Raw genomic sequence first — 27788 nt, forward strand, 5'->3', positions numbered from 1 at the left:
TTATCTGATGAAAATTTAGAAAACCATTTCTAAGAATCAAAGATGAAATGGTTGCCAAAACTGCAAACTTTGTGGTGGACACTTGAGGTAGGTGCTTGAGCAACACATTGTTTGAAACCAAACAACGGTCAGAGCTGTGGTGACAAAATTGTTGATGGGAAAACAAAATGTATAGAAGATGGCCATCACATCAATGAAAAATATTTATGTAATTTTAACCACAAAGCGGTGTGGCTTTCTGGTCTAACAAAGCACAAAAAACGTTTTTTGATGCAGATGGTCAAAGGTTGTTGCAGATACTAAAATAAAGTTAGCTGACTGTTAATTGAAGTCTTTGATAACTGAATGAGCTCGTGTGACAGTTTAATTACATCTCATCAAGCTACAAAGAGACTTATCAGTATTTAGTAAAAATGTGGTAATATTTTAATAATCTCACGCAAAATGATTTGACTAACGACTAACTTTTGTGTCAACTTAATTAGAATTCATTAAGCTACAATGAAAACTATTAGTAGTTGTTAAAAATGCGGCAAAGTACAATGATCTCATTTCAAGAGCTTTCAACGGCCAGTTGTGAAATTTACAAGCTGTTGTCTTTTCTGACACAGTGTCATTACACTATTGATATTTTAACACGAACTTGTATATACATAATGGCAACCCATTAAGATGAAAAATGACAACAAAATAGTGTCAAAGAAATATTCCCATGTAAAAGTGTTTGACCATCTTTAAATGACAAGCGCTAATAAGATCGCGGAGAAAAATGTTCTCACATTAGTGAGATTTCTTTTTCACCTGTTGTGAGTTTCACGGAAAAGGCTGATAAATGCCAATTGTGAAATGTTTAAACAATTGCATGTTTCAAGCTAAAATATAACTGTGTCTTTAGTAAAAAACACGAACTTTTTTTTATGTTAATTACAACTCAATGTGCTAAAAAAAATAATAAAACTGAAGTAAAAGAGTTCGGCCATCTAACCTGTAGTGAATTGCACGGGTGTCGTTTTCTCGATGGTGTCTGTCGCCTTGAGCATTTTGAAGCTGTTCAGATCGAAAGAGTACTTTGTAGAGGACTGCAGGCCGGATAGCGATACTTTTTCCCCGCCCACAAGCTGACTAACTGTATCCTGATGATTGAATATAGTTTTGTTTATGTCTATAAATTGACAAGTTTAAATAAATTTAAAATTATCTTATTCACAAGTTACTTATTGTTTATTAAATATAATTAAACAGTTTTTCTTGCTAAAAAAGCTGTACTTTGAACGAGTTTTCACGAATATAAAACCTATACTGTCTTAAGTAAACTGTTTATAACTCAGTACAACCAGTATAACTTTACACAAAACTCAAAAAACTAACGGATCCGTCAAAGGGGGTGGCGACACCGTGGTACTGAAGACTTCCGTCTATTTTGAACGAAAAGTGAATTGTGACTGAGGTGTCTGTGATGCTTGAATTATCTACAGTCATGATCGGCGCTTCGATACCTGTGTGATGTTTTTGATATTTTTCTAACATTTTTGTGAATTTTTAAAGCAGTTAAGTTGATATTAGCTTAGTAACAAACAAAAAGCATTTAAAACAATCATAATGGTCAAAGTGTATACGTGTAAGCGTTGCAAAAATATACTAAGAAATATACCACAAAACAAGCGTAACAAAAACATTCAAACGTTCATTATTTGTTTATTATTTTACAAACCCTTAAATTTTTTCACAAAATAAGTCTTGTTCTTTACCCTGATTGAAAACTTAATTTAAATACGAACCAGTGGCAGTGAGGAGCCTTCCCACTGTTCCCTTCTGATCGTCATCACCCACAGGCCACACGTGGATCTCGTAGTTGGTCCTCTCCACAAGACCTCCGAACTCGCAGGATGACTCGTACGACGGGATCCTCTTCTCCTCCACAACTTCCATCGTCGACGGGTCTATCAACTGTTAAGAAAAAAAAGTTAAGTATTAAAAACGTCATAAAAGATTGTTCGTAAGTAAAACCAGTTTATGCATAGTTTATCGTAAATGTATTGTTCAGTTTGATTTTGTTAAACTTATTTTTAATACAATATCTGATAACTTTTGATTAAATTTTAACATTTTGTATACGAAAATCTATAGCAGCACTTTGTTTTTAAACAATCAATTTATCTATTTAAGTTTTTTTGTTTTTCTTCTAGTGATAAATTTAATTGAAATTTTTTTTTCGTTAATTTTTTTGTTTATTAGTTGCTTTAGACATTTTAAACTTAACATATAAAACCAAAATTGTAAAAAACTCTATAGGAATTTCAAAATTAAAACCGCAAAATGTTAAGAAAAAAAAAAGAACATTTCCGCACTTTTTGTAAACAAAGTAACTATTCATGGATTTTATAAAAGATTACAACATATATTGATTTATTACCGGTTTAAAGCTTAAGCACTAGCTTATTTTTAACTTACATGTCAGTGATAGATCATAAATTACGAAATACTTTTACTAACAAACAACTTTGTTTTGGTATTTAGATTTAAGCTGTAAGCAAAGTACGTCAAGACATCTTATATTTAGCTACAGTAGCTCGTATGAAAAACCACAGTTTAAAAGTTCAACGTAAAAATATGAAGAATTGTTTTAATGTGGTCAGTAAAAATAAATATGAAAAACTTTTGGTCTTTTTAAAAGTATAGTTTTGTTCAAAAGAATTTTTCTGAGCAGCATCAACGAGCTTATATAAAATACACAAACAAAAGCTTTAACTACAATAAGTTAGATGATTGCTATGGAAAAGCCCAAAGTAAACGTTAAATTTCTTCGTCTTGAAACAAAATGTTTATAAAAAGTACTATACTACTATTTATTTGTTTTTATCTTCTTCGCAAAAACACCTTGAACCGTCTTATGATTTAATTCTTAATAAAATATATAAAGCCAAGTCAACCTGTGCTAAAAGACCTTGAACCGTCTATTGAAATAACTGTTATTATCAATTGTCAATAAAATAAATAAAGTAAAGTCAACCTGTGCAAGAAAGTATGCTGCAAACGGTTGCGGCTTCCACTTTGCTGCAACACCGTCTGATGAAAATCCAACTTTTGTCAGTCTCGGCTGCACCAGAGCTGTTAATAGATCATTGATGTGCTTAAAACAGTTGTTTGTTTGTAAATAAAAACTTCCTACAACTATGATTTACTGATGGCTACAAATAGGCTTTTTATAAAAATAGTCAATAGTGGTTTATTGATTAGTCACTTTAAAAATAGTCAGAAAAATATAAATGTTTAACTAATATAAATTACTGATGGGTCATAAATAGTTATCTATTTTAATTTATATTATATTTTCTTATGCAATTTTTGTTACGAACGCGTCGTGCAGAGGAACTTTGAAGTGGTTTCGGTTCGTTTAGGGAGATCCCGGAACTGCCTGACGAATATGGCGCTTCTGGTGGATGGTTCGGATGCCACTTGGAACAGCTGCATCAACCTTGCGTCTGTAATGTTTTATTGATTGACAGTTTTGTCAAAGCCGCAAAAATACTCATAAAGATAGCTGATTAGTTATTTAATATAAACAAAAAACACTAAAAAAAAAACTTGTTAAATGTTTTTAAATGGCCTAAAATAATTAAAGAGCTCAAAATTTTTACACTAAAAAGCAGGAACCAATACTCACAAAATAAGTAACAATTAACAAAAAAATAAACAAAATTTATTATGAGATAAAGTTACGTGCTCAAGAGAAGTTTTAAAACTCTATCCAAAAGGGTTTTTAATATTTTTAATATATTTACCCAGCTAATGTAAACAAAACTCACAACTGGATCCGACAATGACGAGCCTGCATTTTTCTTTCAACATGTCAGCAGTTTCTTCGTAGTTGTGGTAGAAGGGAAAAGCAACGAACATCAGGCATACAGCCGGTGATGTGTACCGCCGACCTATTAAAAAGTACATTATGTTAACTAAACAAATCAATCTTTTTTAACAAGTTTACTAAGTTGTAGCATAGAATGATTTGTTTGTATGGTTTAGTTAGTCTTTAAAATAGTTACTTTTTTAGTGCGTTTATTTATTAATTAGATATATACTTACATCCGTCGACGTAAACAGTATAAACATACTCAACATTTATCTAACTACTCAACTTATAATATTCTAAAACGGTAAATAGCTGTTTTTACGTGGGTAGTTTTTTCAAGTTTGGTTTAAGTTCTATTTTTATAGAAAAATAACATATACAGTCGTAGATATATCTGACCACTGAACTGTCAGTGTATAATATAAATATTGATATGATTGCTCATTGTACTTACACCTCACATAATTATACAACTGCTTAAAATGTTACACAATTTGTCTTTTGTTTTTGACATTTTGTATAAAACTTATTTCAGAATATTTTATTTTTAATTTTCTTGCTAACAAACTTACAACTATAAATCTAATACCATATTTTTAAAGTTTTTTTAGTATCTAGAAATTTAATTAAGATTTGAAAAAAAAAATTATTGAGTACAAAATTAAAAAAGATTTGAAAAAAACTTTTTACAAATGAATTACCTAACAAAAATTTACTTTATGCAAGTTATTATAACGTTTTTAATTACTTTCTGTTAATATGAAACCGAAAAAATAATAAAAAAACATAGCTTTGCTTAGAAATTAAGTTCTGCAAAATGTTTTTAAATCATTCACTTGATGTTCTGTGTTAAACACAAAAAGTACATCTAAGTATCGGCAAGATAGACCTACTTAGAACCCGCTTAACAAGTAATTATGAGCTATATTTAAAATTAGTCTCCTGCAGTTAAAATAAATTGTTTTACAAAACTATGTATAGTTGGAAATCATACGAATATCTACATACGAACCACTGTACATAACATTTCAAAACTAACAATAATTAATACATGGAACGACAGTGTTTTACAAAATGCAAATAATTTCGACAATTAAAGAAAACACTGCCAATGCACATTCGGTTTAGGTTTGTTCAACGGCAAAACATTAAATCGTGAAAGGTCCATATCATTAAACATGCTAATCATTTGTTATGACGCATGTTAACTGTGTTTCTGATAAACAAACATATTGTTATTGCTTTCTAGAAATTACTGACGATTTTTTCGTAAATTAAGACTAACGAATAAATTAATTTTTACACATTAGCATATGAAGATAAATAAAAATTAAAAAGTTTTTAAAATAAAACAACATAACCGGTTATTAAGTATTTTGAAAAATTATAACTTGTTATAATTCTATATGTGAGTTAGATAAAAAGAATAAAAAGATAACATTGATTTTATTTTATTAGCTAATTATGTTTTCAGCCAAAAAACTTTACGTGGTTTATTACCTAAAAATAATAAAAATGCTTCTTATCAACAAATCTTCTCAAATAAGCAAACAAAAACTCGTTTGTATACATTTAACAAAAAGCAATGAAACGTTTTAGCGTTATAATACTTAAATAAATAAATATATATATATGTATACATTCTTAATAATGTTTTTTTTTTTGTTTTTTTCCACCTTGCTGTACAAAAACCTTCATTATTACTACGTCATAATAATTATAAAATTTTCAAGTTTTAAATTTCATACACTGTTAATAATCTTTAGCTTTACTCATGAGTATATAAGGTAGTATGTTTCATATACGAAACGGTTCTTTTAATATATATAAATAAGTATATATATATATATTTATTTATTTATTTATATATATATGGAAACAAACCGTGTTCTTCAGTGAAGAGATTTTCAGCAGCATACTTGAGCACCTCGTTCCTCTGTATTTTGTACCCGCCCGTCTTCAGTGAGTTTATCATGGCCAGCACCTTCGACTTGCTGCTTCCCTGCTTCAAATTTATTATCTCCCTCACCTCTGTGTCGAACCTGTTTGTTTTTTTTTTTTTATTTAGTTTGTTTATATGTTATGATAAGCGTTTTTTAAAGGTTAAGTTTAAATGCATGGTTTTTTAGTTAAAGTTTGTTTTTAACAGCAAGTGTGCAGTTTTTAAAACAAGTTAAAAACGTTAATGGAACATTTAACAGTAAAACTGTATGTTATTAGTTAACTTATCTAACTAATTTATTAGTAAAACGAAGTGTTATATTTTTTTTTCCTAAACTCATGGTTATTTCTTTTTTTCATTATAAAAAATTTTCTTTAATATAAAACAAATCAAATAGAATAATGTAGTTGTCACTTTAAATTTAATTGTATTTTTTTAATTTTAATTAAAATTTATAAGTGTATAATTTAAATGATTAACACATTACTTTTAACTTTACAACTTATACTTTAAGGCAGTGCTTCTGAAATGGGGTTCCGCGGAACCCTAGGGTTCCGCGACGCCTCCCAGGGGTTCCGCGAAGCCTTTCAAAATTTAAAAATTTATGTAAAAATTATTTACATTTGATGTAAAATTAAAATTAGGGGTTCCGCCGAAAAGTTGAACTTTGGAAAAGGGTTCCGCCACTAGAAAAAGATTCAGAAGCACTGCTTTAAGGTATCTAAAAAAAGAAAAAACTAAATTTTATATCTATTTTGAATTACAGAAAGGTGATTAAAAAAAATAATTTTAAATACTTAAAATGCGATTATTTTTTTATCTTTTCTAAGTCACATTTAAATAATATGCCATACAAAACCATGTGTTTATTTTTTAAGTCTATCATACTTCGTTCTTTATTCTTAATTCAAGTTGCGGAACACCCTCTTATTCTCGATCACTTTATACTTTTTAAAAGTTTTGATAACTAGTTCAATAAATACGTTCTATTCAAGCAGCAGTACAAATGGTTTTACTAGTTAGTTCTGCCTGTTAATGTCAAACTAGCTAAACTTGATCAGCCTTCTCAAACGACCGTTTGATTGATGGCGCTAAAGTTCGCACCTGATTATCATTAAATCAACCGTTATCTTGCCGTCTTATTGAGCACCGGTTTGCAATTAAGAAATGTTCGAGATGCAATCAGCAAACCTTACAAGACTTTAACCTGTTTACTTCTTGTTTACTCGACGTTTGAGTAGTTCAGACATTAGCGGAGGAAAACACGGCATAATCCGGTGTTATCCTGTGCAAAGTACATCCGTGCCAACGTTTGCAGCAGAAACGATGTTCGACATTCTAACGATGCTCGCGAAGTGACATGTAGACGAAAATGTTCCCATGGATTAGGCCTTGGAAAAGAACAGAAAACCGTGAAATTTTTAATTTGGGAATTTTGCGCTATATATTGATTTTAGTGCGGATGATTAGACTTATCTAAAACCGAAATCCCAAGGTAAATTGCTTCTTAAACTTGTAAATACACTTAAGAATGACTGATTAGTGGTTCAATGATGGCAAAATTAATTAGTTCGATCGACATTGATCATAAATGGTATAACCTAAATGATATACGCATAAAAGTAAAACCACTAGCATTTTTCGTAGCAAATTCCTAGTTTTATCTTTGTTGCCGAGATAAAAGCTCCAAACAATGTGAATGATAACTCATTGATAAATTTTAACGGTCAGATTACAAATTGATAACAAATTGACATTTTTTGAAGTTCTATTTCCTGAAATTTTTGCTGTCACGTTCCTTTGTACCAAGTACTGTACCAACCATCTACAAGGAGGAACAATCATGGTCATTAGTGATAAAAAAGTACGATTGGTACTGTGTGACTCATAATTGTATTTATGTGTTATTACTTAGAAAAGTGTAACTTATTTCAAGCTTTTAAGGACCCATTGAAAATAAAAATAAAACATTATTATAAATATTTACGTAATGATATTCTAAATTGTGTCTGTATAAAAATTGAAATAAAAAAAGGTATTAGTGAAACAAACGCTATCGTTATTTTGTAACTGTAAAATGTATAAAGTATTTCGTAATATTTGCTTTACTCAATATTTCTGAGGACCCAAATAGAGAAGTAGCTAAAAGTTAGTGTACGCAATGAACAAAAAAAAACACTTACTACATTTTATGTTGCAAAATGAACAGTTAGTAAAAAGTACTTCCTTTTAAAGTTATAATTTTTAAAGCAATTAAAGCTTTAAAAAAACAAAAATAGTTATAAAACTACAAAAACTCGTTATTTTGTTACTTCTGGCGTCATAAAAACAATAATACACAGCTATTCAACAAAAAAAAGTTTGAAAGTTTAATACAAACACTTTATCAAATTAAATATTTATTTATGCACAACAGACCTGGTTATAGAAACTCTGGTTTCAGTTTCACTTATGGGAAATTCCCCCAACACCGCCTTCATCCACGACTTCAGGTAGTTTATGTTTCTGCTGCCCACATACCCCGTTGTTTCCAGGATCAGGTACAAGTCGATCTTCTTCTTTTTGCAAAACTCTGTTGAAAATGAATCATTTTTTTGTTAGAAACAAATTAATAATACTTATAATGTTTTTTGTAATGGTATTAGTACGGTAAGCTGTATCAAATTCTTTAACAAGTTAATTTGTATTGGATTATCAAACACGATAGTTACAGCTGATGTCGTATTAAGTGCTACAAATATTGGCACTGAACACAGTAATGTTCTTTTATTACTTTTGTGCCGTAAAATTTGGATATCATTTCATCAAAAAAATTTCGCTCACAATAAATTTCTTTGTTGAAATTTATCTAGAATTTTTGCTTGTACCAAAATAACAAATTGTTCGAAATTTTTATTCATAATCTACATGTTATAGTTTCAAATTATACTATACTTTTAGGTGAATTTTTAACATAAGTTTAAAAAATATATATTTATACTTGTAGTAATATAAGTACAAACTTTACAGGTATTTTTTTAACTAGCTCTACTTGAGCTAGTTTATATGCTTATTTTTATCAAAACAAATTTGAATAGAAAATTTTTACAAAGTTCTTATTGCTTTATTTCAATATTACACTCTAAATTATTACATAGAAATAGTACTATAATTAACGTATGCAACTTTTTACTAGTAACAAAATTATGAATGGTAAATAAAGCTGAAGTAAAAAAGTTTTGAAACTGCATTTTATATCAACATTTGTTAACAAAAATGGAAAAAAAATTGTCTTATTTTTTTCAGGTAAAAAGATTGAGTAAGAAGTTTTTACGATAAAAACAATGTTTTTGTATCACAATTTGTTGTAATGGCTTTTGATTTAATCAAAACTGAAAACAGTAGCTTCAATGTTACGAACCGAAAGTACAATTTAGTTGTTATCTAGACGTTTCGCTTGTAAAATATTTTGTTAATAGTTTGCCCTCGGCAATAAATTTTAAGAATAACTGGTAGCAACTGAAAATTCACTTATGGTTTTCAAACCGTAAAAAGCTTTTTGTCGCGAATTTTAAGCTTAATGCTTCATTAAAAACTACTTTGCTCCTGTTAACACAAGTTGTAATGTCTGCATTTGAGATGTCATTTGAACCTCATGCAAAAGTTTATTGAAAGATTTTGCGACCATAACTTTGTTTACACTGTTCAAGATTAAGAATATACCTTTACATTTGTGTTTAGGCGCTTTTAAGTGTGAAACTTAACAAAAAATAAGTTTTTCAAACTTTGTTCTTAACAGTTTGTATTTAAACGAAGGTCATACAAAACATAAATGAAAAAACCTGTCAGCTATAAATCATAGACAACGTGATAAAGATTTACATTTAAAATAAACAGACTTATCACATTGTAATTGATTTGTCTAAAGTTATAAAGTTCAATCGAATTTGTTTACATTTAAACTTTCATCTAGTCACGATTGCAACAAAAATAGCGCCAAAAAACGATCACAAAAATATGAGTGCTATGTTTAAGTTAGTCTAGCAGACTTGATAGATAATGTTTGAAATTGATTTTAGATTGTTCCTGAAATAAGTGTTAAGTAAACAGTCGTAAATCATATTACGTAATATATTGTATTGTTTACTCATACTTAAATTATATTGTTGAGTAATAAAAACTATATTCATGCTAAAATAGTAGTTTTCAACTATTTAAGAAATTTAAAAGCTTTAAAATTTATCAATTATTATTGAGGAGTTGTACAATATTGTTCATATAAAACAAACTAACTTAAAACATTTTACAAAAATAAAGTTCAATAAAACAATTTACAACTAAAATCATAAAAGGTAAACTTATCAAAGAATGATTTGTTGTCAAAATTTAAGAAAATTGGCCTTTTATCTAAATTTAAATTGAATATAAGCATTGGAATTTGACATTATTGCTTTGATTTTTTATTGGGTATGGATATCGATAAGTAAACGTATTACTCTGAGGTAATTACACTACTTTAGAAGATAAATACAGATTTATAGTATTTTGTGCGGTTAATCAATTAAGTAATGGTAAAACATTAGTAAAAAAAATGCTTTGACTTTAAAACTAATTGTTGTCAATATTACTGATTCTATTTTTATAATATTTAAGTCTAAAAAAAGTTAACTTAGTTCTCAAATAAACTAAAAATTGGTATTTAGAAAATAAAAGGTAAACGAATTTTTTAATAACAAACAACTCTTAAACTTCAATTAAACGAATAATTTTAACATTAAAAAATTTCGATCAGGTTATAAAAAGTTTCAATCAAAAATAATGTTTTTGACTGTATTACATTAATTCTATACCACTTCAATAAAATACATAAAATATATACCATAAGTAATAAACTATTAAGACATACTTTTATAAATTTATACTATAAGCCTACTTATAAGTTTATAAATCGACTAAAATTTTATGGTCAAACCGCATAGTACCAATGTTTGGTTTTAGAAGTTTCTAACACAACTTAAGTAGTTTATTTAATGTTTGCAATTTAAAAATGTTTTGAAAACCGTTTAAATAATAGCACATGCATTATTAAATATTTTTTAAACTGAGAAAACCAGTCGTAGGTTGTCTCGGATACTGTTGTTGAAGCCCGAACATTTAAACGTTGTTGATGATGGCCGTAGTAAATACTGGTTAAATGTTTTTTATTTATACTTACAAAACGATATAATCAAACAAATTTCAAAAGTTTCTAACTGTTTGCAATTGCTGATGAAACAACAATACTGATAGTGTGTTTAATAATTCTAAATTTTTAAACAGTACGACTTAAAACTTTACTACTTACAAGTAAACTCTAAAAACAGATTAGTTTTTGTTTTAGTAAAAAAACTTAGTGTGAAAGCTTATTTTTTTGACTTCTACTTACATGCCACTACTGTTATTAACCGTTGTTTAAAATTTTTACTCATATTTATTTAAGCGTTTAGTTTCTCATCAACCACAATTCAGATACCAGGTAGGTTTCTAAGATAAAAGTATCAAAATATAATAATCTTAAATCGCCTAAAAACCTAAAACCAGCATAACAAAGTTAAGAAAAGAAAAACAAACAAACTGGAATGTTGCAATAAAAACACTTTAAACAGGTTTTCGCCAAAAGATTGAGTACAAGTCTGACAACAAGTAAAACTTTAAATAAAAAACTTAATTCAGTAAGTAGTATTCTCCATTTGTTTAGGAATGCTTTTAAACGAGGTCAGTAAACAAGCTAATCATATTTTCCTGCGGTTTTGAAGTTCAATCAAATTTATTTACATTAAACTTTGAGGTAATCAGGAGTGTAACATAAATAGAGCTTAAAAAGTAATAAGCTATTTCGCTTTTAGAACAAAATTGATGTGATAATTCTTCTTTAATGGTATAATATTATAATTATATAATAAACAATTAACCTATGTTTTTTAAAAACTTGGTGCAATTGAAATCTCAACGACCACAATTAAGTTATTAGCTAAGTTTTTAAGATAAATATGACAAAAATCATGATCTTACATCACTTAAAAACCTAAAGCATCAAGGAATGTAGAGGAAAACAATTTTAGAATGTAGCAACAAAATCACACTTGAAACAGGTTTTTGACAAAAGTTCATCTTTAAAACAAGTTAGACTTTAAGTAAAACTTAAAATAAAAACAAAAATTCAATGTATTCTCACCTTGTTTCGGAGCGGGGGTGCTCACAACTCTGTTCCGCTGTCTGTTTCTCCTCCTTATGTGCTGTGAGTCCACTGTGACAACCAGCAGTATCGTTAATACGCATGCCAGCTTCATAACCGCTTCTGATTGGCTGATTCGTTTGTGATTATCAGTTCTGCAGCCAAAGCAGCGGCTTAAAATTTGTAAATAATAAATAAAAATATCTGAAACAAAATCATGTTTTATAATTGATTTTTTCAAAAAGTATTTATACCTAGTCATATTTTACAAACTTAAGAAATTTATTTAAAAAAAAAACTTTAAACTAGATATACCTTTAAAATTCAAAATTTTAATCAAAATAATAAAAAAATAATTAGCCTAATAACTATACCAGGAAACATACTTTTTTTAATTAAACTTAAAAAAAATAGTAAAAAGTACAATAGAAACTTAGCAACAGAAGTCTTAACAACTAAAACAACTTGTTACTTTCAAGCAAAATTTAACAAAGTACATATTTTTTTGATTAATCTACTTTCAGAATTAATAGGAAGCCTGATGGTAACTACTCTAAAGTTTTTGAAACATAATAGTTGTGAAATTCAAAAAATTACTTAAAGTAAAACACAAACACAACAATAAATTTCAATCAGCTGTTGTTTTTTAGAAACATTCTAACCGAGAAAAAGTTTGGTTTTTAGCTGTTCACACCAAAACATACGATAATTTATACGGTTAACCAAAAATGACATTTCTTTGAGAATTGTTTTGGAAATGCGTTTTGATTTATGTCACAGATGCATCAAAATAAGTTGTTTCTAAGAACTGTAAGAGATTTTATTACCTCATAATTCTCATAAGTAAAAGTAATGATCTTAGACCTTGTTTACTGACTAATAAAACCTACTAAACATATTTTATACTGAACTTGTTATCTACATGAGAAAAGTGGATGTTTTATTAAAGCAATATTTAAAAGATAATAATTTTACGAGTAACTTTAAACTTAAAAAGAATGTTTTTATAATTTCTATTTTTGCTTTAGACAAAAATAAAATTTATACAATGATAACCAACCATATTTATTTGTAAACTTTGTTTCAAGTCATATGAGGTGAGCTTAAGTGAAAATAATAAAAGTTAATTAATGTTAAATAAACAGGTAATTTTTAAAATGAAGCTGAATGCTTTGTAAATATAAGTAAACTTCTGATTAAAAAATAAAATTAATCAAAACATTTAAACAAAATATAAAAAAACAATGCACTTTATGTATTTCAATTTACCAAAATCCACTCTTTACGAAAAATATAATGAAATTTGTAACGTAAATCTTGCATTAAAAACATAAACTGTAAGTGAGAAGCAAAGCTACATAAAGTCCTACACTTTGAAAACTATGTTAAAACAAAACTTTTTTTCTATACAACGTACGTCTTTGTTGAAATATTTTGCTCACGAAAAGTCAGCTAACAAAAGTGCCATTGGTGAAACGTGAAATAATACCTTTTTATACCAACACTACTTTTTACTTCTATATCTCTCATTCATTAAAAAAATTATCAGAGTTAAAAATTCCACATCTGTTCAATTGTAACAAACGAAAAATCAATTCTGTTTATTTCTTTGCAAAGTTTCATTCTAGCGAAAGTTCAACAACTGACTGCTGAAAGTATTTTTGTAGCTGATTTTTTTTTCAAACTCGCAAGAAGTTGCCACCGGCGAAAAATCTACGAAATATTTCGGTCGCATGTCGCGCGTCAAAACATTGTGCTTCTACAGCGGCTTTTGTTTAAAAATTTCGACTGTTCTGATCATCTTTTTATCGATAAGACTTTCTTGACTTGTCTTGCATAAATCAATGTAATAGATTTTCTTTTAAAGCTTGTCTTTATAATAAAAACTTGCTTTTGGAAGCTAAATTTAAAATGTATACTTTTAAGAATGGTTTTGCATTTTTTATTTTAAGTGTTTAACGATGAGAATTTAAGTTTTTACTTAAAGCGGCCTTTAGGGTATGTGCACTAAAAGTTTTCTTTTCTTTATAGTTTATCTGTTATCGTTAAGGTTGTCCTAAACTGTAGAAGATATGAAAATATTTGCATTATAAAATAATTGTTATGCGATTTAGATATTTAAAAAAAAATTGAACTATCACCATTAAAAACCATTTTTAAACGTCTCTGAATGTTTTAAATTGTTGATTTTTTTTATTTATTTTTTTCTATTCATTAGGTTCGGTTTTTAAACCCTGAGTTGCACAGTAATAAGAAACACTTATTAAAAAAAATTAAACATATTGTTAACAAAATTGCGTTGTTAAGAAAATTTTACTTATAATTAAAAAGACTGCTTCTACTGTAATGTTCAAACGTTTACAGTTAGACACTAAGTTCAAAAGCTAATAGTCAACTAGTATAGTTAATTAAATATTATTTTTTTCACGCTGTTAACTAGAAAAACGATTGGCATTATTTTACCTCCATCTACTTTAAATGAGAACGTATAACAGTTTGCATGTAATTAATATCTAAATTGTGTATATGAATACTATAAGTGATTAGTACAGTAAGAAATATTAGGAAGTTTTAAACTATTTTTAAGCATAAACTTTCCCTTCACAGCAAAGAAATCTATGTATTTTAAGCAGTTCAATCTTAAAATTTCAACACGTTTTTGCTAGTTGCTCGAATTTTTGCATAAATTTAATCACGCTGAAAACTTTAACGACGGGATTTTAAATGATTAATAAGAAAAGCCGGATTTCTGAATTAAAAGCGATTAGTTAAGAAACTTTGCTGAATTTGTATATTGCAAGTTTCCAAGTATTATTGATTTGCTGTTTATTTTGTCTACAAACGTTTTTGTCAAGTACTCTGCATTACGTAAGCTGCAAATGACTTTTTTTTTTGCTAAAGTATTTAACGTAATAATAAGTAAATTCAAACTAAACTAGTTTGTTTATTTAGTAGTCATTTTTTTAATAAAAAAATAAATTTTTAACTCAAATATTTACAAAAACATTTTTTTCGATATCTTTATAATAGTTTACTTAATCCATAGGTTAACTGTTAAATCGTTTTTAGAAAATCATGTTTCAAAAAAACCTTGATAAGTAAAAAAAAAACTTTTTTTTTTTAGAATTCTAGATAAAATTTTAAAAAGCAAATCTGTTTTCACTTTGTTATCTTAAAATATAAGCAATTGTTCGCCAAAAATTAATTAAAGTAATTTAGCATATACCAAATAGAAAATACTAAGTTTCAAATCTTGCACAAAGTTTGCAAAGGTAAATAGAATATTTTATATTGTTTAATAAAAGTAGTTTTTTAAAGAAATTTTGGTAATATAGTTTTGTTTCTCGATAGCCGAATAGTTAAAATTTTACAAATGCTATAGTGTTATGCTTCAACCATAATATCACTAATCTTTTAAGTGTTTAATTATAAAATCAAATTATAAAACAATATTTACTAAACATTGTATAAACTTTCTTGTTTGTAATACAACTAAAGTTATTCTAAAAACATCTGAACAAAGAACGTTATAAATCACACAGGCATACGAAACTAATGAATTTTTTTATAAAAAAACATTAAAAACATTATTTACATAAAACAATTCTGTTTTCCGACAACATTAGACATTAATTTGTTAAAATTTTATACATTTTCAAGTTCTTTAAAACTTAAAAGAACTTTTTACTAATGTATATTTTTAATATGTGATAATAGTAAAATTGTAACAAGTTTTATTATTTATTCAATTTAGTTTAAACTCACTCTGTAGATAAATTGAAACTTTTAATATTTCTGTTTGGTTGTTATATCATAAAACTAAGTTAAAATTTTGTAATCTTATAAAATTACTTTATTTTACCAAAGTAATTTTTTATCGAGTTAAAAGATAAACTAATCCGCTTAAAGTTTTGAAATACAAACTTGATAAAACCAAGTGTTTAAACTATGTAAAGTATTCATAATCCACACATACTGACCAATTAAAACTGATTTTTTATTAAAAGTCAAAAAGTGATACTATGATCAACTAGTTTTTATAACATCTAAATATTATGTAGGCGTTAATAAACAAAAAGTTTAAATACCATAATAATATTTTCTTAGTTTTAGTAAAGTATTCTTAATACTAAAGTTATACATATTTTTACTAATAAACAATTTAATTAGAAAGCGTACCTTTTATAAATCAAAAACTCAAGCGTATGCAGTGCTATGACATAATATAAAGTTCTAGTAATTCCGAAAAAGTAGTTAGATAAGATCCTAAAAAAGTTCGAGTCAAGCTTAAAGTTACTAAATTTGTTTATTTACTTTTTTTCATTTTTTTTTTTAAATTTGCTTTTTTGTTTGAATCGAGGTTAAGTTTAACATATTTATACTGTTAATTGCTACTGTAAGCATTTATAATTAAGCAGGAAAAATCTGCTTGATGAAAAAGCAAAATATTGCATGTCATCTGTTTCTGAATTAAAATGTATTTTAGAACATCAATCATTAATAATAAATATTTACGAAATTTACCACTTTCAAATCATGTTTAAAAATAATACAGTTTCGAAGTTATAACCCTTCAACATACCATCACCTGACGGATAAACTTATTTTACCATGTATTTACTATTAACAGTAGTTAAATTAGTTAAATTAAATATTGTTTTTAGTTATAATTAAGTTTGTTAATTCAAAGTTGTGCATGTAATATAAAAATTTTTACTTTATACAGTACAGTAACATTCTAGTTTTTTAAAGTTTGTTTCAGCTTGTTTTTAAATATTACTGTAAATTTTATTTTTTACAAGCATTGTTGTTTACAATATGAAGATTTTTGTATTTTATATTTTCTTTAAACGTATCAAGAATATGGATTGTATCTGTTTTTTTTTAATAAGTCTATAAATTTTAGAGTGGTTTACTAAATTTAAAAAATATATCACAATTTTTGTTGTACACATGTAACAATTTAAAAATAGTAAGTAAAGCGACTAAATAAAAACTTTAAATAAAATAAGCGAAACCTAGTCAAATAAGATAATGTAAACTTTGTTTGTGTACCAAGTTTCAGTGTATTTAGAAAGTCTGTAACTTAAGCTTGTACCACTTGGTGAGTGATAACTGAAATTTAATAGACAATTAGTTAGATTTCAATCAAAACTTATTAATTTAAAATATATATATAAAGATCAAATGCTTATTAATTTATGAAGAGAGAAATCAGAATTTTAAACAATTTACGTTAAGTTTGATTTTAAAAATTATACATTGAACATTTAGTTTAAAAATGAAAATATTTTATGTTTTTTAATAAGCTTTGAATTTTATTTAACCTACAATATAAATACTATTACTCTAGTTTGTTATTAAATGGTCAAAGTTAAATAGTTTATAAGCTGTAAGTTAATTTTCATATGTTTTTTCAGTTTTTATTTATTAAAAAAAGTTCAAAACAAAAAATAAGATAAATATTGACAACTAAATTTCTTAACAAATTATTGAAAAACAATTTTTTTAAACTAAAAAGTAAATAAGTTATTATAAAAATATAAAATAAACATTTTACCCCACGCAAAAACTTGAACTTTAAATTGTGAAACGTCATATCCTTTTGTAGAAAAAACATTAACTTGTAACTTAGGAAAGTTAATACATTAGTTTTTATTTATGCATTTTGTAATAAAATTTAAAAGTTATTTATTGCTTAGTTTATTTACGTAAACTTAAAAATTGAGATATAGTCATAAGTGTTGTTTTGTTTCTAATTCTAGTATTTTTGTGTTGTTTTTTCTGTAACTGTTATTACAATTTAAGTCAACTTTCAGTTTATTATAGAATTGCGTAGCTAAACGTTTAAGTTTAATAATTAAGATATATTCAAAGTAGGTATGTTGTAAGTTTAAATGTTTACAAACTTCAAGTTTATGAAGTATTTTTACTATCTTTCTACTGTTTTTTCAGTTTAGTCACAAATCTACCGTTTAACCAAAAATTTATTTTGTACTTTTTTTGACAAACCCAAAAGAAATTTTTTGATTTTATATGTGTAGTTAATAAGGGAAAAAAATAAAATGTTAAAAATTTTGTAGCCAATTTACGATCAACATGGTTATTCATTAAATGTATAATGTAATAAACTAACTTATATACTTTCTATAAAGTTGTACTACAATTTATTTTGCTTTATATAATGCGTTTATAGTGTGATTAAGTTTTGTTTTGAAAAAAGGCTTAATTCTATGCTCATAGTTTTCAAAGTTCTATTCCGAGTAATTTTTTTCTTTATTTAATCCGAATACATGATATTCAAATTCGTATAACTCAAATTCCGACATTTCAGATTTTATTTTTTTAAAGACCCCAACACAAAAACTATGTATATTTGAAAAAAATGTGAATATAAGTGTAATCAATACCTACTATCACTTTTTTTCTTCAATTAGTATTTATTTATTTTTTGGAAATATGGCTGAAACAAGTTTTAAATTTAATTTTAAATGTGGTTATGTTTAATTTTTTTTTAAGATTTTTTTTTTCAAATACTTGTGTACTCAATTGCTTAGTGTCAAAAAAAATATTAGTTACTAATAATAATTTAAAGTAATTAAATTCTACTTAAGTAAAGTTCAAACAGAACAAAAACAACTTTATAGTTCAACTAAAAACAAGCTAATAAAAATTGATTACATCCTAATTAACTTGTTTTCATGGTAAGCTTTTATGTCGTCTGTAAAAAAAACTTTTCGAAGTAATCTGGCAACAGTTTTAAACAGATAGGAAGTATATACTCGACTTAATGTTTGATTGTCAATTAATTTTTTTACGAAATCTGAGATGGTTACAGCAAAATAATTTTTAAATAATTTTTTATCTATCTAACGACGAACTGACAAAAAAAATCTTTAAACAGTGAAATAAAATATTAATCACAAAAATCGATATTAGTATGATTTCATTGTTTATTGTTTTAGTTAGTCTTAGTTTTTAAAACTGTTAAAAATGTACATTAGGCAACAAACTTGTCAACTCAGCAAAGTAATAAAGTTTGGAATCATCATCAGTACATCATAAGTGACATATAATACGTTATAGCATGATTATTACAATTTATATATCTATATTTAAATAGCAATATATATTTATTCAAGTTTCTCTAGAATAAATTTCTTAAAATTGTTATATATAAAAAATATTTTTAACTAGTATTACAGATATAATATAAGATTTTACTCTCTTAAATTGTTGCAAAAATAGTTAATGGAAGTTCTTCGATAAGTATTTTTAAGAAACTTTGTACTTAATTTCAAAACATGAAGTTTTGTTTAGCATCAACTTGAATAAGCCGTGTTAAAAATATTTAAAAATCTACTTATTGGAAAATTTAAGGTTAACTATTTTTGCAACAGTGTAAATAAGGAATTATTTGAAAATTAAAACTACTGATAATAGTTGAAATCTTTTTCTAAATATTCACTTTTAAGAATTAAGACATTTTTTAAATTGGTTTTAACCAATGCTTTGTTTTAAAACTATTATAATCTGTCCTAGTCTCCTCTAAAAACAGGTAGGCTGCTTGTTTCGTATTTATCTTGATTTTAAAAACATATACCTTAAAAATCGTTTTCTGAAAATTATTTTCGCTGACCACAGTTATTTATTAATAATTGAAGTTTTTGATATAAAAATACTGTTTAAAACCTAAATTCCGACAAAATAAGCAATAATAGAGCTCGAGATACTAAAAATTATAAAGCAAAACAGAAAGTTTTTACAACACTTTTTTATTGTGTTTAATAATCTATTCTCTTAGCCAGTTAGTACATCGCGGGCTGCAGATTTCTGGTTTGCGGGCAGCGTTTGGCCTGCGGACAGAAGTTTGCCATTTTCTTCTATAAAACAATAGCTAACTAATGAAAGACCATAATTAAAAACTTTTTACGTCATCTAACTTGTTTTGATAATTAACAAACTCTATTGTTACGTGATCTACAACCGGAAATCGTAGAAACAATAAAGTAGGTAAAGTGATATAAGTCAAGTTATTTGCTTAAAAAACTGCAAACGATCACAATGAGGCTAACATTAGCATCATCAGTTTTATTGTTGAGCTTTTTTTGTTTGTGTTATGGATTAAAGTGCTACAGTTGCGGCGACTATGGTGACTATGGTGACTATATATTAGAAATTCGCTGTGAGCGTAACTCATCGGTTGTCGAATGTTTTAATCCGCACTACAAATTGTGTGGCACAGCTTTTTATAAAAACCCCAAAGATGGCTCGTACCACAGTTGTGGGGACAGAGAATACTGTAGAGAGAAAGATTGTGCTACGGAAATTTGTGGAAATAAAACCGGAACTTTTGAAAGAGTTATGGGTAACGATAGTGTGATATTTGATTGCTGTACAGGAGATTTATGCAATTACTCAAACGTTATCCCCAGCAATTACTCAAATTATTTTGCAAGCTCAGATAAGATGTTGTGTATTAATATTTTTGTTTATTTTTTATGTTTAGTTTTTTATATTTCAATCAATATAGTTGTTGACAGTTAATTATTAAATATAGTTTTTGAAATTAATTTCAAACCAATTAATTATGTTTGTTATACATTGTTCTTTTATACAAAAGGAATCTAAGTATTAAAAATTGTATCTTTATAATCTATTTAAAAACACTTATTTTTAATCTTCGTTTGAAAACTCTTAGTTATGTTGTTATTTTTACATAGCTAGATAATAAATAAAGTTTATTTGAACTTTAAATTTAGCTTTTTAAATGGCTTAAAGTTTTTTTCAAAAACTACGAGTATTATTTTAGCACTGGAAGTTATTATTTGTTTGTAATTTTTTTTAACTTTTTCTTTATTAAATTTGCTGTTTTGTTTCAATCAAGTTTTACATATTTTTACTTCCTAAGCTACTGTAAACATTCAAAATTAAGTAGAAAAAACTGCTTGATGACAAAATAAAATATTATTTCTCATCTATTACCGAATTAAAATGTATTTTAGAACATCAATCATTAATAACAAATAATTACGAAACTTACCACTTTCAAATCATGTTTAAAAAAATACTATTTTCATGTTGTAACCCTACAGCATACCATCACCAGACGGATAAACTTATCTATTATGTATTTACTATTAACAGTAGTTGAATTAATTTCGTTGTATATAAGTTTATTAGTTCATGCTTGTGTTTATAACATAAAATGTTTTTATTTCTAAAGCTACAACCTAGTTCTTAAAATTTTTGTTGTACACATGTAACAGTTTGTAAATAGTAAGGAAAACGACTAAATCAAAACTTTAAATAAATTAAGCAAAACCTAGTCAAACAAGATAATGTAAATTTTGTTTGTGTACTAAGTTTTAGTGTATTTAGAAAGTTTGTAACTTAAGCTTGTACCACTTTGTGAGTGATAAACGTTTTTAATAAACAATTAAGTTAACTTTAAACCAAAACTTATTATTTCAAAGTGTAAGTCTTAAATGTCAAATGTTTATATATTTATAAAAATTCTAACAAACTTATGTTAAGTTTGATTAGAAAAAATTATACATTGAACATTTAGTTTTAAAATAAATATAGTTTTTTTTTAAATAACTTTAATTTTTTGTTTTACCTATATTATAAATACTATTACTTTTGTTTTTATTAAATGGTTAACTTTTAATAATTTATAAACTGTGTGTTTTTTTTTATGTTAACTTAATTCTATTCTTCTAAAAAATAACTCTAACCAAAGTTTAAGCTAAAAATTGAAAATAAATTTTGTTAATGCGTTATATAAAAACAAAGTTTTTATTTTGAAAATTCGATAAGTTATTTAAAAAATTATGTTAACCCCACGCAAAAATAAAAACTTTTAATTGTAAAGCGTCACACCCGTTTTATAGAAAAACTATTTATTTGTAGCTTAGGAAAGTTAATACAGTAGTTTTTATTTGCTTATTTTGTTCTCAAAATTGAAGAAAGTTAATAGTTAAAATTAAGATATAGGCAGAAATGTTATTTTATTTCTAATTCTAGTAGCTTTGTGTTTTTTCAGTAACTATTACTACAGTTTTAGTCAATTTTCAGTTTATTATAGAATTGCATAGCCAAAAGTTTAAGTCTAACAATTTAGATATACTTAAATTTGGTATGTTGTAAAATTAAAGTTTTAAAAACTGCAAACTTTATGAAGTATTTTGACTACTTTTCTACTTTTTATTCAGTTTAGTTACCAATCTACCGTTAAACCAAACATTTTTAAGTACTATTTTAGACAAAACCAAAAGAACTTTTTGATATTATACATGTGGTTAACTAAGCAAAAAATGTTAAATTGTGTAAAACCTGTAGTCAAATTACGATACGTTTTGTTTTTTTTATTTTAATGTTTAATGTAAGGGTGGGCAACGTACGGTCTGCGGGCCGGATTCGGCCCGCAGAGTGAAAATGACCAACCCCAGACCGTTTTTTAAACTTTAATGCGATCTGGCCCTCAAATGATATTACCGCCCCGCGAGCGAAGTAACAAGCTTACAAAGGGTCAACTTTTATAAAACTTTGTATTATATTTTTACAAAACAAAACTCTAAAAATTTAATGATAAAAACATGGTAAAAAATTACTTTTAAAATTATTGTGTACTAATAATTACACCAATATGTCCTAATACTTTGTGTTGTTCTAATTTAGTTAAAACACATTTTTGTTGAATTACCCCACGCAAAGTGTTTTTTTAAGTACGATATTTTATATACGTACCTTTGTCAATTACAATGTCAATTCTTTTATACAGACATTATTTAAACATCTGATATCTATCAATCTACATCTAAAGTTCTCAGACTTAAAAAATTTAAAAAATTTAACGGATTCTAAAAAGCGATTAACTGTATCAATAAAATTAGATTCCGGTATGATCCAAAACTTTTATTTAAATTAGAATCCAACCGGATACGGATCTCGACTTATAATTAGCATCCAGTCGGATTCAAATCTAAAAAGTCTTTATTCGGATGGACCCGGAAACTGGATCCGGTAAATCACTAGCTCGAAATGCTCCGGCCTGCAAAAGATTAAAATTATTCGGATCCGGCCCGTTGATTGAAAAACTTTGCCACGCCCTAGTTTAATGCAACATATTAACTCAGATATTTTCGTTAAAGTTGTATTACAGTTTATTTTACTTTATGTGCTGTGTATTTAGTGTGAATAAGTTTTGTTTTAAAATACAAACTACTTTGTCTAGACTCAAAATTTTTCGAAAATTAATCCGGGTACATGATATTCAAATTCCTACATTTCAAATTCTTTAATTTTTTTTAGTAGCCACCACTAAATAATTTATATAATTGTTGGAAAAATGCGTATGTAGGTACCTACAAACACTTATTTTTTCCTTCAATTTAAAAAAAAAGTTTGAAAATATGGCTGAAATAAGTTCTAAATATAGTAGTAATGTTATATACTTTTAAAAAAAATGCTTTTACTAGTTTTTTTTAAACATGAAAAGTGTTTATAAGTATTGGTTAGACGTACGATACGCTTTTTTCTATTTCTTTAAACTTCTTTTTTTTATTTCTTTTTTTATTGCATTTTGAGTAACGACCCTCTAACATTCTTTTAATAGTTTGAATTGTCAGAACTAGAGTTGTCACAATTAAAATTTTCATGTAACCATCGATTCCAAATGGCTAAGTATGACTAGATTTAAAGTATACATCAGTCAATTTTTTTATTTTATGAAAGCAAAATGCACAAAGTTGACCTATATAAATAACTTCTATTAGTTTAATTTTTATTACATTGTACAAAATGATTAAAGCTAACGTAGTTTTAACGGGTTTTAATACGATAAAAAAGTTTTTTACTGATAAAAACAACTCATATAGCTGTGATAGTTTTAATCTCTAGATTGTTATGTACACAGTCACAATTCTATTGAGATTACAAAAGTTAGCTTAGCAAATCATATTGAAATGTTTAATGCAAAAAAAAACTTCATTGTCATAAAAATTTTTGTCGAATTTTATCACAACTGATATTATCACGCAGTAAGAAATAAATGCTAAATAAATCATTACTAAACATAATAGTAACAGTTGTTGTTTTAAAAAACGTAAATTTGTAAAACTAAAAAGACTTGCGGTTTTTTTATTTAAGTTTTTGGTTTTTAGCTAAAACTATTAAGAAAAATAAAATATTTTAGTTAGTTGGGGCAAAATGAAACCAACGAACTAGAATTAGTAATACAAAAACTTTTACCATAGTTAAAACAAATTTTATTTTTTATTTTTAATTAGAAAACAGAAACATACACAAAAATTTGATATATGCCATTCTCATTAATTTATTAGCCTGGGTCATTTGCTCTGTTGCAATCCTTTACGCAACAGGAATAACTTTCGCAATGAAAATCTTTATCATTTGCTAAATACATAAATGGTTGTATCAAAATATCTAAAGAGATCTACAAATTTAAATTTCTAGTAAAACAGTAAAACAAGATCTTTAATAGATAAACAAAGTATTCAAATTAAACTAACTTGATAAATAAAACATTATTTTATTCTAAAAATAATTATACTAATTACAACAAAAAGTGTTTGAATCCAATTTTAATTATTTTCTTAAATATGCATTTTTAGATTAACAATCGGTTTAACTCAATGCAAATGAATTTTTAGTTCCTAAGTTCCTAACACTAAGTTTAAAAAACTCTTTTAAAGTTTTATTAGTACTGAATTTTTATTTTTCCCTACATTGAATTGTAGTATATTACAAATTTTAATATTTTATTTAGATGTTCTGAGCTGCATTGCTGACATGGTCTAACAACATTCAGTACAATTTCTATTAATTGAAAATTATTAATTCTGGACAAAAGTGTTTTTTTCAAATATTTGTGCACTCAATTGCTTAGTGTCAAAATAAAATTTGTCACTAAAATAAGTGAGTGAAAGTATTTGAGTTCTACTTTACTAAAATTAAAACGAAAACAAAAACAACTTTATATTTCAAATAAAAACAGGCTAATAAAAATTGATTACATCCTAACTAACTCGTTTTAATGCCTAGTTTTCATGTCGTCTGTAAAACAACTTTGTTTAGTGATCTTGGAATAGTTTAAAACTTATAGGAAGTATAAAATGGACGTAAAGTTCGATGATCAATTATTTATTTAACTAAATGTGAGACAATAAAAGCAAATTTAAATATTTTTTTACCTATCTAGTGACGAACTGACAAAAACGGCTTTAAACTGTGGAAAGAAAAAACTAATCTCAACAATCGATACTAGTGTGATTTCATTGTTTATTGATTTGGTTAAACATAATTCTAAGTTTGGAATAATCATCAGTACATCATAAGTGACATATAATAAGTTATAGCATGATTATTACAATTGTTAGTATCTATAATTTTATATATTAATAAATTTGACGAAGTTTTTTTAGAATATATTTCTTAAAATTGTTATTTAAAAAAAGATGTTTTAACTATTATTACAGAACTTAATTATAAGATTTTTTTTTCTTAAATTGTCGCAAAAATAGTTAAGTTAAAATTGTTCGATAATAATTTTTAACAAATTTTGTTCTTATTTTTAAAACATGAAGTTTGGTTTAGAATCAACTTAAATAAGCATTTTAAAAATGTTTGAAAATCTACTTATTAAAGAATTTAAGATTAAATATTTTTGTAACAATGTACAAAAATAGTTGTATTATAACTAAATTTTCTAACAATAGTTCTTAACTATAGTTAGCATTTCTTTCTAAATGTTTGTTTTACGAGTTGAGACATTTTTTTAATTTGGTTTTTAACCAAAATTTAATTTTTAGGTTTTCACAATCGATCCGATTCTTCTATAAAAAATTGTAGGCTACTTGTTTTATAATTATAATAAATTTAAGATCATATGTCTTACAAAACTTTTCTAAAAGTTGTTTTTGCGTACCAAAGTTATATAATAATAGTTAAATTTTTTTATATAAAAGTACTGTTTAAAATCTAAATTCTAATATAATAAGCAAAAGAAAAGAACTAATTTTTTTTTAATTATAAAGCAAAACAGAAAATTGTTACAACACTTTTTTTATTGTGTTTAATAATCTAAGCTTTTAGCCAAAAAGTACATCGCGGGCCGCAGATTTCTGGTTTGCGGGCATCATTCGATCTGCGGGCCAGATTTTGCCAATATCTGCTATAATTGAATAGCTCGTTTAAACTAATAAAAAACCATTCTTAGAAATCTTCACCGTCATCTAGTTTGTTTTGATAATTAACAAACTCTATGGTCACGTGATCTACAACCGGAAATCGTAGAAACAATAAAAGAGGTGAAAGAATTAAAGTCAAGTTATTTGCTTAAAAAACTGCAAACGTTCGAAATGAGGCTTACCTTAGCATCATCAGTTTTATTGTTGAGCTTTTTTTGTTTATCTTATGGATTAAAATGCTATAGTTGCGGCGACTATGGTGACTATGGTGACTATGAATCGGAAAGTCGCTGTGAACGTAACTCATCGGTTATCGAATGTTTTGACCATATTTACAAATTTTGTGCCACGGCTTTTTATAAAAACATTAAAGATGGCTCGTACGACAGTTGTGGGGACAGAGAATACTGCAGATCGAAAGATTGTGCTACGGAAATTTGTAATAATAAAACCGGTATTTTCGAAAGAGTTGTGGGTAACGATATTGTGATATTTTATTGCTGCACAGGAGATTTATGCAATTACTCAAACGTTATTCCAAGCAATTACTCAAACTTTTTTGCAAGCTCAGCTCAGATCTTGTGTAATAATATTTTTGTTTATTTCTTATGTTTAGTTTTTTATATTTCAATCAATATTGTTGTTTACAGTTAATTATGATATATAGTTTTTGAAACTAATGTTATACCAATTAGTTACATTTTTGATAAATTTTTCTGTTAAACAAAGGTTATCTAAGTATTAAAAGTTGCATCTTTATAATCTGTTAAAAAACACTTGTTTTTATTTTGCGTTTAAAAACTGTTAGTTATTAATAAAATGCTATTATTTTAATATAGCTAGATAATAAAAATATATTATTTAAGCTTTAAGTTTAACATCTTAAACGGCTTAAAATTTTTCAAAATTTACAAATAACGTTTTAGTACTGGTAATTTTATACAAAAGATGAAAACATTACATTCAAAACCTCTTTATTGAGCAATATATATAATATATAAAACATTTCGGCTAACCCTTTTCAATTACTACTGTTAGCAATATGTTTGAAAAATAAATATTGAGAAAGTGAACAGTTTTCACTTACATCACAATTACTTTTTAAATAAAACTGAGCAAAGTTGTTTAGAGATATGTCATCAGTTTATAGTTACGTCAGAAATACATTGAAAATTGATTGATATTTTAAGGAAAATAAGCGTAAGTACAAAAAAATATGTTTGTTTTTAATTTTGTTTTTTTACATTTGCTTATCTTAGTTTAGAGACTAATTAAATTTTAAAGTTTTTATAATGTAATTATAAGTTGTTATTTTTTTTAGATACATACGTTTCAAAATAAGAAAAATATTTTTTAAATATAATAAAAATTCCACAGTTTTTTTTTTACTTTGGACATATATATTCTTTTCTTTTTTCGAATTTTTTTTAAACTTTATCAATATTATTTGCTTTCAATCTGTAGTATACTTTTATATTCTATGTAACTCTTGTTATGCTAATGGAAGAAAGTTATTCTTCAATAAGTTATAAGTCTAATTATTTTCTTTTTTTATTCTAATAAAAATTTATACTAGCAAATCTTCTAGAA

The 27788-nt window shown here is 26.1% G+C and overlaps 1 protein-coding gene across 1 annotated transcript in view; it reads right to left on the bottom strand.

The window, feature by feature from the left end:
- The window catches only part of LOC145833039 (collagen alpha-1(XIV) chain-like), a 43924-nt gene that overhangs the window by 386 nt on the left and 15750 nt on the right, over positions 1 to 27788 (bottom strand). The window contains exons 7-15 of the mRNA XM_082940241.1: positions 11986 to 12158; positions 8211 to 8364; positions 5735 to 5892; positions 3807 to 3929; positions 3357 to 3482; positions 3011 to 3108; positions 1779 to 1947; positions 1369 to 1496; positions 986 to 1133 (exon numbers count right to left, since the gene is read on the bottom strand). Coding sequence (XP_082796367.1) covers positions 986 to 1133; positions 1369 to 1496; positions 1779 to 1947; positions 3011 to 3108; positions 3357 to 3482; positions 3807 to 3929; positions 5735 to 5892; positions 8211 to 8364; positions 11986 to 12158 — 1277 coding nt within the window. The remainder of the gene's footprint in view (positions 1 to 985; positions 1134 to 1368; positions 1497 to 1778; positions 1948 to 3010; positions 3109 to 3356; positions 3483 to 3806; positions 3930 to 5734; positions 5893 to 8210; positions 8365 to 11985; positions 12159 to 27788) is intronic.

The sequence above is a fragment of the Thalia democratica genome, chromosome 4, assembly GCF_965202585.1.
Source record: "Thalia democratica chromosome 4, ktThaDemo2.hap1.1, whole genome shotgun sequence".
Classification (NCBI taxonomy): Eukaryota; Metazoa; Chordata; class Thaliacea; order Salpida; family Salpidae; genus Thalia; species Thalia democratica.